Below are 16683 nucleotides of genomic sequence, written 5' to 3'. Positions count from 1 at the left end.
TAGTAAAAAAATAAGTATTATTATTAGGTTATTTTTATTTTTTTAGCTTACTTTTTTAGGTTTCACAGCCTTATTTACAAACTAAGATTTTTTTTTAATTTAATGTTCGTAAATGGAACCTAGACAATAATTAGAAATGAGAACAGTAGTATATAATTAAATACATGTGACAGTATATTATATCTCCTTTAGGCTTTAAGTAACTAAGTAGTACCCAATTCCTAATGGCATACGTGTGATACTGCAAGTGCATCGAAGTTCGCTTTTGTCACACAGTTGACACTGGTATTAAGCGGTGAAGGTGAACTTCATAGACATACTTTTAAAATTAATTGTAGGATTTATTAAATACATATATCGCGTTCAACTTTACCAGCATTTCGTAAATTTTTAATTTATGTTTTTACTTTGATATTATAGAATGATTCGACGGGGCATACAACTATTATAAATAACATCATATGTCAAACGGCATAATCTAGCAAAAGGATGTGCAATGTGTTTGTAAGCCTTTAAAAATAGTAAATTTCGCAAAATCCTTTTTTACTGTGCCGTTTTATATTACCATGCGAATAATATGTCGCTGTGTGTTATTGTTTAGGCACTAATCAGTTAGTCATTACAAGGCCTTATGATAGGATTAGATATGTAAGATTAAAGTTTTTATTAAACAAAAGTGTTACATTAAAACATTATTTTTTTTCATGCTTTAATAAAAAAATAAACAATTGTTTTTACAGGAAATAATGATTAGGCCTCGTAATGGTATAATATTCAGCTAATGAAAAGTTATCAAGTTATTTGACTAATCTTTATAGATGATTACCGCTTTTAAGTAAATAAATTAGTAAAAATGCGATAATTACCGATACTGTATTGATATTGTATAATGTGAGTTTGTTTTAGAAATTGTTTAATTTGATAAGAACATTACAGCACCGGTGTTATTGTCAGTTTTATTTATAGGTATTAGGTAGGTACTGACCTAACCTGAAGAAAATTACAGGATGCGAAAATCGACTGTGTAGGTGTTAACTAGAACCTTACCTCTAAATAGGTATATTTATTATAATAGCACATTAATTATAGAATTAACTCTTCGTAGCGTAAAAGTAACATAAAGGTATATAAAACAAGTATTGCAACAGGAATGTTTATTTTCCTTGTGTAATGAGAACACATTTATTCTACATCGGCGGGCATTGCACTATAACTAAGTAGGTACATCTATCCTGCTAGAGTACGACGTACGTACTGATTGTACTTATAAGTAATTTATTTACATACTGATAGTTTTCTTGGGTTTCGATTGAAAGGATATTAAATAAAAAAATAATACGATCTTCCATGGAAGAAAACACGTTTAAGTTTCTAAGGTTTTCATGTTTAGTTTATTATTTTTAAGGTTTTTTTCTTATTGACATTAAAAACTTAAGGTGGATTAGCAAATGGGCCAACTGATTGATGGTGAGAGGTGATCACCACTACATTGACACTAAGAAATACACGTTTCACATATTATAACGAACGCGGGAAAATCCCGGGAACTAAGATTTGATGATTGTTTGATAATTGAAGATGTATTTTGTGCCTGTAGTTACACTGTTTCGCTTACCCTTCAAACCAGAACACAGCAATACCTTTTAGGTTTTGCTATTATGCGTTAGAATGTAAAATGATGTTTGGTGGTAACTACTCAAACGGGACCTTACCAGTTGGTAAGGCTTTGTGCACCAAGTAAAGATAAAACTATTAAAAACAATTACTGCTTAAGGGGACTACATGAGCTAAATGCAAGTTTTATAATGCAAAAAAGTATATGATCCAATGCAGTAAACCAAATGAAAAAAATATATGATAATCTTCAGGATACATGCTAAGTATTTGTTATTTTGAAAACATGATGTAATTAATTTGGTACGATAGAAAAAAATCACAAAGTTACCTCTAAAAAGATCTTTTAATCAATAATAACTATACTTATATACGTTCCATAATTCTGGTTTTTTGTCAGATTATTCTACAAGCAATATACTATTTAACCTGGGTGTCACTTTTTTTAGTAAAATCAATAGATTTTTTTTAAATCCGATATTCTTATTTTCGAACAAAATGCGTACGCATGTGTGCGTAAACGCCGTGTACAGACAATGTCGGCCGAGGCCTGATGCTATACAGACGTGTCGATCTTTTCGCCGCATCATTCATTACGTTACGAGATATTTTTTTGTAATTTTAATTGTAAATTCATTGTTTCATGTTTTCTTATAATAAATTTTATTCTTTCTTGTAAATAAATATATTAAGTTAAAATAGTGTAGTAGTAATTAGGCATTTGTTTTTTTATTATATTATTTGTTATAAATTTTAATTGTGTAAATATGGGAAATAAAGTGAAACGCGTGAGGAAAACTAAAAAACGTTTATATAAATCAAGCGCCGAACATACATATGAACGATATTAAAAGGTAAGAGTATTTAATAAGTAAACCTTTTTTTTTTTTATAAATTATGAATATTGAAAACATCTATTAGAAAAATGTGCAATCAGTTCGCATATAATCAGATTTTTCGAGCCATTCTTAATAATTACGATAGAGTATTTGGTCAAAGGAAGGAAAACATCAATTGACTTTCATGGGGATCAAGTGACTACATTCGATCCCCATGAACTCGAAGTATTTTTTTTTCATTATAACTACTATGACATATTAAGATACATATTTTTTAAATACATAATTTTATAATTAATAAAAATGTAATTACTAACATATATTTATTTTTTACAGAATAAAGAAAGTCGAAAACAATAACACGGAAGCTATTTATATTGCGTAAGAGTTTAATTTTATCGATTGTTTATAATAAGAATTAAAGTTATGTATGAACTAATTTTAATAATAATAAAAAAAAGTAAAGTCGTAACAAAAAAAATGTAATTGTTGTGAACCAGGGAACTAGAATATTTAGAAGTGTCATTTGTACGTAATTCATAAATTTAAATTTTTTTGTAACGTCCGCTATATTAGATTGAATATAGCAGCAATTCATGAATCGTGCATTGTCATCGAGATTAAATATGTGAGCCAACTTTCAGCTGAAAGTGGGTGTAATATTTATTCCAAGATTCCAGGACATATGTAATAACATTAATACATACAAGTGAAATTAAATAAAAAAAATTAAAAAAAAATTAACACTAAATGTTTTTTTTGTAATACTAAATATAAATAAAAATATTTTAAGTTTAATTAAATCAGTTTTATTTTTTAATCATTTTCGAATAACAGTCTAAAGCAATACAAATAATTCTAATATCCTATCTATTTTTATGAGATTTATGATTAAACCTATTATGATTAACCTTTCATTCATCAATGATTCAACCAAATCGAATTGACAACATTTTTTTCTAGTAAATATTTAGATTTTTTTTTTTTAATTGAATATATATTTTTTCTTTATGAACCAATATTAATAAAACGAACAAATACTACGCTATATGTTACCCCACGGTCACTACACTACAGATTTCGAACACTTACGATTTTATTATATAAATAGATCATTAAACTTTTATAAAATGTTAAAAATTGGTATGTTTCAATATTTAGTATAAGAACTAATTGTGGTCTAATAATATAAATAATAGTAAAAAAAGGTTAAAACTAACTGTCTATTTTATTGTATACAAAATATAAACAAAAATATTGTAATTTTAATTGAATCAGTTTTATTTTATAATAATTTGTTAACTAACATCGAAAGAAATAAAAATAATTCTGTTGTCCTATCTATTTTTTATGAGATTTATGATTGATCTTACGTCGCTCGGTTTGACGCCATCTATTAGAATATTTGGGCGTAATCTCGTTACCTCGCTTAACCCTTAGTACACGGGCTTGCCGTTTTTGTCGATTTTGTAAGTGTGTGCGTGCGATTCTCAAGGGCACTTAGCTCTTGTAGTCCTCTTAATATAATAATACTAGTTTTCTTTGGTATTGTCATTAAAATATATTGCATATATTTAAAATTTTCTCTTTTATACTTCTCATATAATTAAAGCTAGGATTCTGTTAATATAAATCTTATTTGATATCTTACTGAAGATTTTACTATTGCCAATTAATATTTATCGGTTACTATTTTTCAGTTTTGTTTTGTTTTTGCCAAAAAAGAAAAAAATTATTGTTAAGATTAAAGTTAACAGGATATTGAAAAATTAGCCCTACTGTATTAATTGGTTTAAAGGTAGAACGCTAAGAATTAAATTCGCAATCATGCAATTTTCTACTGATAAAAATACTACCTAATAACTATAAACACTCTACTGATACAAACGGCAAAAAATAAATACATTATAATTGATGTGATATTTAAACTTAGCTTTGTTAAATATTCAGTTTCAAAAGATAATATAATCTAGACAATAAAAACAACGATGGCTTGTATATTTTATAATTGGATAAGAAAAACGTAGGCTATTATTATTTATTAGGATGTCAATTTAAACTATTTTCTGTTTTTTAGGGATAAGTTAATGGGCAGTATTTCTAATATAATGATGTAATTTCGTTTGAGGCATCCAGAAACTACAAAATCGAAGGCAAAAAATGTTTCCACACCTTAAAAGGGTGAAGAGAAAGTGTTTATTTTCACTAGGATGAGTTCCAATAAAAATATTTTTTAGAAACACAATACTTTTTTGATGAAGTGGTAAAATATTCGACATTTACATAAGCGTAAATAGACGATATGGTTTTATTAAATAATGTGCCCAAATGCCTCTATACGTATATGTCCTATAACAAATCATATTCAATCAATGTTTCATCAGCTAATCAGGGAAATATTTGTTTTTAATCCTAGGTATCTATTAATTTGTCACATTACTGGAACTAGATATCTTAAAAGTAAATATTAATTATTATGATCATCAGATATTTAATCTGTAAAATAAAAAGTGTAACTTAAAAAGTCACACCATATGTCACATTTCACAAATTTCACATATTTTTTTGTACCAAATATCATCAATTACCTATATACACGCTAGGAAAAGAAAGAAAAAAGTCCACGGATATAAAAAATATTAATAAATAATGATTAGTGATCAAATTATTGTCCAATAGAAGTATTGTTCATTTTTTTTGTAACAACTGACAGTTTTGCTTTTGCTCCAATGTAATAATAATTAAATTCATCGTTCTCAAACGCGATAGTTGTTTATCATTACCGATTCTATATAAAGGATTGGTGAAGCGTCCATTTAGTATTTGTGATCACGGTACGCGTCCAGTGTGTCGCTCCGTCTACCGAGGACACAAATTAAAACAAAATGGCTTCAAGAGACCCTGCTTCTGATCAACTTGTTGATTACAAGAAATCCGTTAAGGTAAGTTTCTATCCTAGGTTTTAGCTTTGCACAAAATTTAACTTACTTTTTGCAGAATTCAAATAGTGTTTGGATAATATAATTCTCAGTAAATGATTTTTCGGAATTAAATCAATAATATGTTCATTTATCATAAAATTTCTTTAAGTTATAGTGTTTCTTTTTTATTTACTCGAGTCTGCAATGCAAAAATTTTATGATTTATGCTATATTTTGTATTTTTTATTATACTGAAAACTTGCACAGTGATACTGGTATGAACTTTGGCATATATTATCATAGGTACTTAAAATATTGTTGATTTACTATCTTGTTATCAGATTTATGTTAACAGTTTGTCAAGTATGAAAGTATAAATGATAAGACCCAATTAAAATGACTGTTAAATAATTTTAAATTAAGTGCTTCTTTAATATTGTGGATTAAAAAATACTTAGTAAATAATTTGCTTTTGCATATTTCTTAAAAATATCAAAGTCATGTTACATCTCAATTAACATTAATGATGGTTTTGTATTTTTCCTCATATTTTATTCTCTGCTGTTGCAAATTAATGCTATGCGTACCTCAGTCTATTCCATTCTATTTATATTCATTTATATCTGTGAATATTAAATATTGAATTATGAAATAAAAAAAATCTTTTATAAACTATTACTTATAGAATATATTGTATAATATTTTGAATGGTTAATGACTTTTTATTTTCTTTACAGGATTCACCAGGTTATATCACCACTAAATATGGTGCACCTGTTGGAGTGAAGACGGCTATTCAAACTGTTGGAAAGAATGGTCCAGCCTTACTTCAAGATGCCCAGTTTCTTGATGAGATATCTTCCTTTGACAGGGAGCGTATTCCAGAAAGAGTAGTCCATGCTAAAGGAGCTGGTGCTTTTGGATACTTTGAGGTAACTCATGATATTTCAAAGTACTCAGCTGCGAAAGTCTTCGAGAATATTGGCAAGAGGACACCCATTGCTGTCAGATTCTCTACAGTTGGAGGTGAAAGTGGTTCAGCAGATACAGTCCGTGATCCTCGAGGTTTTGCTGTTAAATTCTACACTGATGATGGAATCTGGGATCTTGTTGGAAATAATACACCAATCTTCTTTATTAGAGATCCTACTCTATTTCCAAGTTTCATCCACACACAGAAGAGAAATCCTGCAACTCATTTGAAGGATGCTGATATGTTCTGGGACTTTATGACTCTTAGACCAGAGACAATGCACCAGCTCCTATACTTGTTTGGTGACCGAGGTATTCCTGATGGCTATAGGTTCATGAATGGTTATGGTTCCCACACATTCAAACTTGTTAATGCTCAAGGAGTAGCTCACTGGGTAAAATTCCATTACAAGACTAACCAGGGTATTAAGAACTTACCTGTAGATAAAGCTGCTGAGCTTGCTTCCTCTGATCCTGATTATTCTATTAGAGATCTTTACAATGCTATTGGAAAGGGTGATTACCCCTCTTGGACTTTTTACATTCAAGTCATGACAATGGCTCAAGGTGAAAGCTGCAAATTTAATCCATTTGATTTGACAAAGATTTGGCCTCACAGTGAATATCCTCTTATTCCTGTGGGTAAATTAGTTTTGGATAGGAACCCCAAAAATTACTTTGCAGAGGTTGAACAAATAGCTTTCAGTCCATCAAACTTGGTCCCTGGCATTGAGCCATCACCTGACAAGATGTTACAAGGACGTCTTTTTGCATACAGTGACACTCATCGTCACCGTCTTGGAGCAAATTACCTTCAGATACCAGTCAACTGCCCATACCGTGTGACTGTATCTAATTACCAACGTGATGGACCACAGACAATGTGTAACCAAGAAGGTGCACCCAATTATTTCCCTAATTCTTTCTCTGGACCCCAGGAATGCCCCAGAGCGCAACGTCTTCAACCAAGATACAATGTGAGTGGTGATGTTGACAGATATGACAGTGGTCAAACAGAAGACAACTTCTCACAGGCTAGCTTGTTGTACAAGAAAGTCTTCAGCGATGCTGAAAAACAGCGTGTTGTAAATAATCTTATTGGGAACTTGAAAGATGCTGCTGGTTTTATTCAAGAGCGTGCAATCAAATTGCTGACTCAGGTTCATCCAGACCTTGGTAGTAAGGTAGCAGCTGGACTCGGACCATACAAAAAATACCATGCCAACTTGTAAATCACAATAGGGGACTGATCATAGGTGCTATTTTAAGATAGATTTAAGTAAAATCTGTTTTTATAATAAATATTGTTATTGGGAAATATGGTACAATAATGGCATAATTTTTTTACACATACATATATATATATATATACACACATATATAATCACACCTATTTTAAAGTAGGCTTCAATAAATTTTTTAAATTGTTATCTTGTATTTTATTGATCTCTGTTAATTATCCAAACAGACAATAACAAAATCTTAATTTTATTTGCAAGGCAATGCAACCCATGATTTTAATCATCCTTATAATATAATTGTTCGTATTTCTCTAATTATAATTTGTAATGCTTAATATTTTAATAAAAAAAAAATATTTAAAACCACCTTTTTGAAATGTATTATTTGAATATAATTAGTTGAATCAAAAAACGAAATTTGCTTGGTGAACTATATAATGAACTCAGTTGCCTTTAAGCATTTGTTCACACGTTAGCCTTGTCGAAAGTTATTCTAAGGTATAAAAATTGGGTTGAGGTCTTTTCATATATAAGTGTAAAGTAAAAGTGATTAATAAAAATAATCGAAAAAATATTTAATTATATTCTTATAGAAAAATCAGTGATAATACTAAATTAGTATAAGTATAAGAACCTAATCGAAATCATTACTTAAACGTTTTTCAACTATTGTTAATGTTATTTGCTTTTTAAAAAATTGCAATCATCTTAATATTTTTATTTTATTATTTTATGGCGTAAAAGATAATTTTTGAATAACTATTAATTTGAAAAGATATATAATTATATTACAATTATAAGCGAACCACAACTCTACAGCAAACGGATACGAGCAGCAAGTAATGCGTATAAACAGGTAGGTGCATATGTCTACTTGTTTAGTACTTGTAAGTTGCATTAACCCTGAACTACATTTTTACCGGACTAGATTATTATACAACGTGTTCCATATGTTTGAAATATAACTAATTATTTGTAAAAAGTTATTTTATTGCAAGGGAACGAAATAATTGAGTATCATCAGTATTTTCATTAGTACTAAATAAAAGATAAGACACTTATCTTAACAAAAGGAAATACTTTACAATTTATAAGAGGCTGTTTACATTTTGATTATGAAATTTATAAATTTGTGATGAACAATTTTTAAAAATTGTGAAGGTATATGTTATTTGTGTTGTATAGTAAATATATGCACATAACATGTAAATGTCGTTGATTTTATAAAATAGTTTTTTTTCAATAAAATTCGATTTGATTGTCGAATTAATAAATTAACCACTGTTAATATTTAAGGAAATGAAAATATATTTATTATAACTTTTTACTAGACAATACTTGAAACAGTTTTATAAATAAAACTAATTTTAAGAAGTACACCTAAGAAAGATGTTGAACAAAACTATATATATATATTTATATATATAGCTCCACCTAGTAGCGAGTAGCAGAACTACCGTTTCATTTTGTAGTAGTACATAAATATATAATATAGATGGCATGTTGATTGATGTTAATAATAAACTAGATCTTACTATTTAATTATTCTATTCGCCAACAGGAGCGCCACATTTAGATTATTTTTAAACATTTATCTGTTGATGTAAAATACATCCAGAGGACATTATGACTATTGCGCTTGTTAAGTATTTATCGGAATATCGATGTAACCTGTGTAGTAGAAAGTGCACCAATATTACTTTTACCTGCGAGCATATATGTATCTGTATTATACCTATTATGTTAATAGATGATGACTTTATAATAATTAGATTGATTTAATTAGCACAATACAATAATTGTTCTAAATACAATTAAAAAACAATTTATTATTTAAATCTAAATAGCGATCTAAATCCTAAGTCCGAAAATGTGTTGATAACTAAAGTATATGAATTAAACACTGAACGCTGTTTGGAAGTTGCACTAACCGATGTTACATACAAAAGTCTACTAACTCAAATTTTACCAGAGAATCGGGCGGCTACCTACCCAGATGGAATGAAAAATACTATTATTATATGAAGGAGTAATTCTTTTACAATAGCTAATTTTTACTTCATGGCATCCGGTAAGGATTTGTGCAAGCTCGTCTGAGTAGGTATCACTCACTCATCCCATATTCTACACAAAGCAAGACAGTATTGCTGTGTGTACTTAGTCAGTTACTCATTAAGTATAGACACAAGGGACATAACCTCTTAGTCCAAGTTTTTAGCGCTTTGGCGATGTAAGGAGTCGTAAATAATTAAAATAACTTTTATAGTTAGTGGTGCCCATCAGCTGTCTCATTTATCTGTCTAAGCTTTTAATTATTCATAGCCAAAGTAAAAACTATCATTTGTTCCGAAAAGAAAATCTGAAAAATTTCTGACCTAAAACTAGCGAAAGAATGTTAGCAGGTTTTTAAAATTTTATAATTGATTATAAAATTGTAAATAAGAAAAAAATTGAGGTAATTTCATTATTGTAAGATTTTGCTTTTATCCACTAGGTACGCTGTCATCCATGCATTCACTAGTTTAATAATTTTGCACTGTCAAGCGTTATATTATCTTTTTTTTGATTTAGTACTTACTTGGCGGTATGGCTTTGTTTACACAAAGCTTTACTTTACTTACGTAACGCCGTCAGGGTAGGCACCACCCACCACTTACATATTCTATCGCTAAACAGCAATACTTAGTATTTTTATATATTCGGGTTTGAAGTGTGAGTAAGCCAATGTAACTACAGGCATAAGGCACATAAAATCTTTATTCCCATGATTGGTGGCGCATTGGTGTTTTAAGGAATAGTTAATATTTCTAACGGTGCTAATGGCTATGGTCGATGGTGACCATTTGACATCGGGTGTACCATTTAACTGTCCGCCGAATTTTTGTACCATTTAACTATTAGTAGCAAAAATGAAATAATTTAGCAATAGAAGCAGGTTGCTTAATTTCTGAGACTCTGTTGTTAAGCCGCCTTTGTCATATAAAAGGCTTACTGACTATGCAGTCGAGAAACAGGAGTAACAAGTCATTGTTCGTTCCTTGTACCAATGTTATGAGTACTTATCTCATTTTCTCACAAAATCTTTAATTAATTTCGGTACATAAAATTACAGAATTTGTATTAAGACTCAACATTCAATATATAAATTTCTTTAAAATGCCTTCATGCCAATTAAGTCTATTGTTAGGTCGGTAACATCGTTGCCGGAACTTGGGTTGAGTATGAGTTAATAGTTAAGTTAATCAAATTATAAATATGTTACAACAACGGCACGGACGGCACCACTGTGAAAACAATAAAATAACTTAAAAAATATATAATCTCTACTGGACTACTGCCAATATCTTCATCGCAGTGGTAGTTTCTTAGACTATCGCTTTCAAACGAACGAAGTCTACAAAAAGGCTATAAAATATTCATATAGATTATGATGATGTTCGCTTAAATGCACAGTTATTTTAATAGCGTTAAAGCATTCATTGATACTTGCATTATAAAATATGAAATTAAATAGACTAAACATAATCATACTTACAGTTCAAACCTTTTTTATATGGTTTTTGACTATGGCTGATGACAGATGACATGAATAATTATTATTGTTAAAGAATTTCAGGAGCATGTAAAAAGTTTACTTACCAATCGTATTATTATTATTATTATTTTTTAGAATTAATATATTTTACCATAGAATGTTAAATTTGTGTAAATTAACCTCAGTCTGCTTGACATAGTGCATCGTATGTTTTTTGTATCGTATCTTCATTTTAATCGTCACAAATGTTTAATATTTTGGGTCTTGTATGAGTCTAAAAGGAGTTAATAAGGTGCAAAATTATAAAGATCTCCTATGTTCCTAAGCGATATATTTGATCTCTGGTGATTGCGTGGGAAGGATACTGAAGTAAATACATATATTCCTTATGTACTACTTGTAGCCATATTTAGTAGTGATAGAGTTTGTCCAATAGGATTTTAGGTACCAATATCAAAGTAAAAATCTTCTCTTGGCTCATTACCTAATATTTTTATTTGAAATGGCTAGGATCGTTTTATTTCCAAGTATGCCAGCGAGATACTCGCTTTTGTTACTTTTTTTGCCAAATTCTGTACATTACGCTTGTTTATTTCTGTGTTCCTTTACATTGTCAGTAAATCACTCTCAATAGATCAATCTAGCATCAACAGATTGAAATATGAAATATTTACCATTCCTTTGGGAACTAAGATGTCACGTCCCTTTTGCCTATCGTTTCAATGGTTTGCCATAGTGTGGTGGTGATTACTCACTCTTCAAACCGGAATTCCGAGCAGATTGACAGCTTTTTTAGCCACTGATAGACGACCGAAGCATTCTGCTTATCGTTTATACTTTTGCTATGCAAAGTCGAAATTAGCTTTTTATTACAAGGGTACGGGGCAAATTAAACAATCACTTAAGTTTCTCATAATTAACACGTGGTTTTACTGTATTATTTTATTCTTAGTTAATATGGACATTGCCAAAGCTCAACGCTCAATGTTTTGTATAAAGTGCTCATGCTCGTCTGGGCATGAACACTTATGCAAAGTTATGCACACTACCTAGTGTGCTTAACTTTGCATTAATTCTTTAGATTTGTGCCATGAAGCACGTCTATGAGAACATCGTAAATGATTTTATTGATTTGTTTTAGGATGCATTGCCAACGATGCCAAAAATCAATACGAAGTTGTGAAGGTATTAAGTGTGGCCTATGTGAGTCGAGATTTCATATTAAATGTATAAATGGCAATACAAAGAATTTAGAACTAGAATGTGGTGATAAGGGATTTCACTGGATTTGTGCCATGTGTCAAAAACCGTCTTGTAAAATCATAAACGACCAAATTCAACCAGATACGATATTCAAAGCAATAAATGCACTAACGGAGAAACTTGAACTTGTCAACAAGATCCAGCTACCGAAACTAAATAATGATTTGATACAAATAAAATCCGTAACTGATCATATTAAGAAACAAAATGAGAACATTCTAATTAAAATTGATGACTTAAAGAACAGAAAGTGTGCAGAGCAATATAAAAATTCGAACAATAAATATCGAAATCGAAATCTTAATTTGTCTCCAAGATCGAATCGGTGCGACGAGAAAACTCCGATTTTGGGTACTGATAAAGTCAGATATAGAACACGTAGGAGATCATATCCAATTATTAAGATGTTATTACAGTTAAACCGAAGATTGAGTCGAGGAAATAGACCAAAGAGAAAAATCAATTAAAATAAAGATTTGTATACTATTCATGTTGCAGAGGATCTTAATAAAAGCGATATCATAAAAATCTTAGTAATATTATTTTTAGAACAATTTACAATACACTTAAAATTTAGTACATTTAAGTATCTCAAGAATGCCTTGCCTTCAACGGGTTTAGTGACTTTTGGCCCCTTTTGTTCCTAAATTTTCATGCAATATCAGCTTATCTAGAAATAAAGAGTCCTTGCTGTACAATATGTATTACTTAAAATATATGTGTGTCCTCAAATAATCCTTTTAAATTTGTCATTTTAACGTACATGATGCCATAAATATAAAATATTTTTTAAATTATTAGGTAGTCTAAAAATAGGCAGTTATTTTAAAATCACAGACACACACCAATTGTATTAATGTTAATAATAAAAAATAGACAACAAAAAGTACGTGAACTTTAAGTTGTTATAACTGATGATACACTCAACCGATATTGATGAAAAAACCAAGCGGTACCTTGGAATACTCGGAATACTCCTCATTCATTTCCTTATAATTATTGGCCTTTTTTAATTTAAGCCGTTTTGTAAATTACCTTGGACAAACGCATCCAAAGGTTTTAGTTATTCGCAAATAGCCATATCAACTAATAAGTTCTTAGTTAATATGGCTATTTCTATCATAAATTTATTTTTGAAATCAGAGCATTGCATATGCATTTTAATTATATTATTTTTTATATATATCTATTGTAATAATAAAGTCAATAATCTATCTAGATTATTGTCTATTTTTTTATAAAGACAAAGATAAAATATTGTGTCTCTGGACACAGACGGATTATTAAATCTAAAATCAGATTACACAATAGATGTTTATTGTCATATTTAAATTCTATGGGTTCACTAGCGTGCGCTGAATCGAAAACTTCAAGGCCGTCAACAATTTGTTGGTTACGTGAGGCGTTGAAGGTTTTTCTACAATGTTTTTAATTTTGTGTTCGTAATAAACCAAATTCAATTTATGTAAATGTACCCGTAGCAGCGGGCACCTTTTATTTTATTGTTAAAAAACCGATCGCAGCCCCAGCTAAATCAAAAATAATCTCAACCAAATCAAAATCAGTCCAGCCATTAAGGGGAAGTTTAGTGACATTACCAATATACATGTACAGGAGATATAATTATGTTTAAAGATATCACCTATATTTGTCGATTTAGTTTTAGATATGTCTACCTATAAGTAATTTATTGTTAAATTACGCGCTTCACATTCAAGTATAATTATTATCAATACTAGTAATTGCTGTCACTTTAATTATCAATTAAATTATGTAAGTTAATTTATATTTTTATTTTATTTTATTTTCAGTAGTACAGCCAACAATAGATATAATATCACATAAAAAAAAATATTACATTTCAAAATTATCTTGGCAAATGTTCTACTATTTAGAGGTAGTCTCACCTTCACATTACACAATATTTATTAGAATTATAAGTTAAACATAAACGATTCTTTTTTATCACTCATGTTATATACCTAAGAACTAATTATTTAAAAAAAATGGCAATAATTGATAGGTAGACGATACCTAAACTAGTTTTTTATGGCGTCGTGACAATATTTTAAATATCAACGTCTGAATTTTCGAAATGTATTTAATTATGTGTCGAATAGTGACCGAGATTACTTATATTCAAATTAATCTATAACCTAGAAGATAAAGTAAAAATAAATAAACCTTAGATTTACATAAAAAATTATGCGACTCGATCTCTACTATAGCAGGTATGTACTACAAACAAACAATTATTGATTAATTCATTTTTATATTTATTATAACACTCTTCCACTTAACAACTTACATCTGCTTCGATTTTAATTCTGAAGTTCTTATATCAACTTCGCCAAGAATCAAATCGTCATTTTTCCTCATAATTAATGAGTACGACAGGTGAATTGTCAATTCAAAAGAAAAATTGTTTATTTATTTTATCCTCAGATTATAAAACAAAAGCAGGCGGAGAGCGAGGAACAAAAGCGAATATAAATTCCCGGTAGTGTGCAACTGTTTGTATTTTTGTTGATACGCTTTTTGTTATTTGTTAATAAAATTAATAATTTGAAGTAAAAGCGCCTTTGATGTAATATTACGTAACTATATTTGATTTGTATTCGGTTTTGTCGCTGCCGAATGAGCTCTCTCTGTCTTTTGTTTTATAAATCTAATAAAATCTAAATCTCTGTCTGTCTTTTTGAATACAGCTTGTATTTAAAATTGGAAAATATTCTTAGTGATTTATTTGAATAGTAAGCGTATATTGTCATTGTTTTATTGTTTTATTTGATAACATGCTTTTAATAACTATCATCAATAGACACGTTTTTGAGAACATGTGAAAAGACACTAGACAATACATAATAGAAACTTATTCTTAACTATAAACATTATCTTTTATAATTGATCAAACGTAGAAGATAAATATGCAATGAAATATGGGCGCAAAGATAAAATATTATCTGACATTTATTAAACTAATATGTTAGTTTCCGAAATTTGTTAAAATATCACCATCAAAATATTTGTTTCCCTCGACCCTCATAACATTACATGGTTAGAAACATATTGATAATAAAAATAACTTATTTATTTTATCACTTAATCAAGAGAGATCAGCTGCATTTTACTACTGACAATCGAATTAAAGTTAAAATGGTTTTCTAAAAAGAGGTCGGACTGTGCGTAGATGTTAAATATTTCAACAAGAATATGTATTTGCATCAAATTAGCCGCAATCAAGTATGTTATTAGATATCAAGGAGGAATTTGACGACTAGCTGGCGCAATAGCCGCGTTACTATCTACATATAGTCTTATCCAATCAAAGAAGTAAAGATAAAGAAGTCTTAGTTTTATATATTTTAATATTACAAACAATTCTTGATCGAGACAAGATTATGATCCATGAGTGACAAATGAAATGCAATGAAACCATGATCATTTAATAAGTCTTCGAGTTTGTACTTTCTGACAGACATCTGTCTTGTTTTTCATTTAACAGTATAGTTCTAGTTTTTTAGATATCCGTATTTCGAACCAGTGCCATGTTTGGCTGATTACCCAAGGCTACTATTTTTCTTTAAAAGCTTGGGTATCATCTCACTCAAATCATTTAATCACCTAATTTAATACAAAAATAAATTATCATATAATAAATTATATATGTATCAAGTAGAGCAACTTTCCCGATGACTCAATATATAACCAATGTATTATGATTTCTGTTATGCACTACTATTATTAAATTAACTATTGTTATATTATATATATGTTTTTACGATAGACAGTATATATTAATATTTATTCTGTAGATACTAAATGGATATGTATGTATATGTTTTTTTTTATGTAGTTTTATATAAGTATATGCATATATTGTTATATATTGTTAATTAACTTTTAATTAATTTTTAATTACCGCCTTCATGGTTTTTCTGTTTGACCTAAAGGTTGACTGGCAGAGAATGCCTTCAGGCATTAAGTCCGCCTTTTGTCCCATTAACTTTATGGTGGTCAATAAAGCATTTAAATAAATAAATAAATAAATAAATAACCATGTACACCTAGCCATGGTCGACTCGATACTAACGCTTGGCCTAGTACCTTAACGGAAAATAGTGAGGCGCGTCTTCGTGGAATGAACTGGCTATAACTATAACTGATATAAAAGTAAGTGTGCCCTTTGCCCATGATTTGCATTGAAATAAGTAATATTTTTCGATACTATGATTTTTGATCGGTCTCGAATATTTATAATATTTATGAATTCTACTAATCAATTATGCTATATTAAT

The 16683-nt window shown here is 29.3% G+C and overlaps 2 protein-coding genes across 2 annotated transcripts; both read left to right on the top strand.

The window, feature by feature from the left end:
• Nucleotides 1-5241: 5241 nt before the first annotated feature.
• On the top strand, nucleotides 5242-7776 carry LOC125075850 (catalase). The gene is made up of 2 exons (XM_047687661.1): nucleotides 5242-5395; nucleotides 6112-7776. The coding sequence occupies exons 1-2, from the start codon at nucleotides 5339-5341 to the stop codon at nucleotides 7576-7578; spliced, it is 1524 nt and encodes a 507-aa protein (XP_047543617.1). The 5' UTR covers nucleotides 5242-5338; the 3' UTR covers nucleotides 7579-7776.
• Nucleotides 7777-11368: 3592 nt separating this feature from the next.
• Nucleotides 11369-12857, top strand: LOC125076110. The gene is made up of 2 exons (XM_047688073.1): nucleotides 11369-11491; nucleotides 12264-12857. The coding sequence occupies exon 2, from the start codon at nucleotides 12265-12267 to the stop codon at nucleotides 12850-12852; it is 588 nt and encodes a 195-aa protein (XP_047544029.1). The 5' UTR covers nucleotides 11369-11491; nucleotide 12264; the 3' UTR covers nucleotides 12853-12857.
• Nucleotides 12858-16683: the final 3826 nt, after the last annotated feature.

This window comes from Vanessa atalanta, chromosome Z (assembly GCF_905147765.1).
Source record: "Vanessa atalanta chromosome Z, ilVanAtal1.2, whole genome shotgun sequence".
NCBI lineage: Eukaryota > Metazoa > Arthropoda > Insecta > Lepidoptera > Nymphalidae > Vanessa > Vanessa atalanta.
This window is presented reverse-complemented; position numbering and strand designations above follow the sequence as displayed.

Coding starts and splice junctions, on each gene's coding strand:
- LOC125075850 (XM_047687661.1), top strand. CDS start 5,339: ATGGCTTCAAGAGACCCTGCTTCTGATCAACTTGTTGATTACAAGAAA. Junction 5,396..6,111: donor ATTACAAGAAATCCGTTAAG/GTAAGTTTCTAT, acceptor TTTTCTTTACAG/GATTCACCAGGTTATATCAC.
- LOC125076110 (XM_047688073.1), top strand. CDS start 12,265: ATGCATTGCCAACGATGCCAAAAATCAATACGAAGTTGTGAAGGTATT.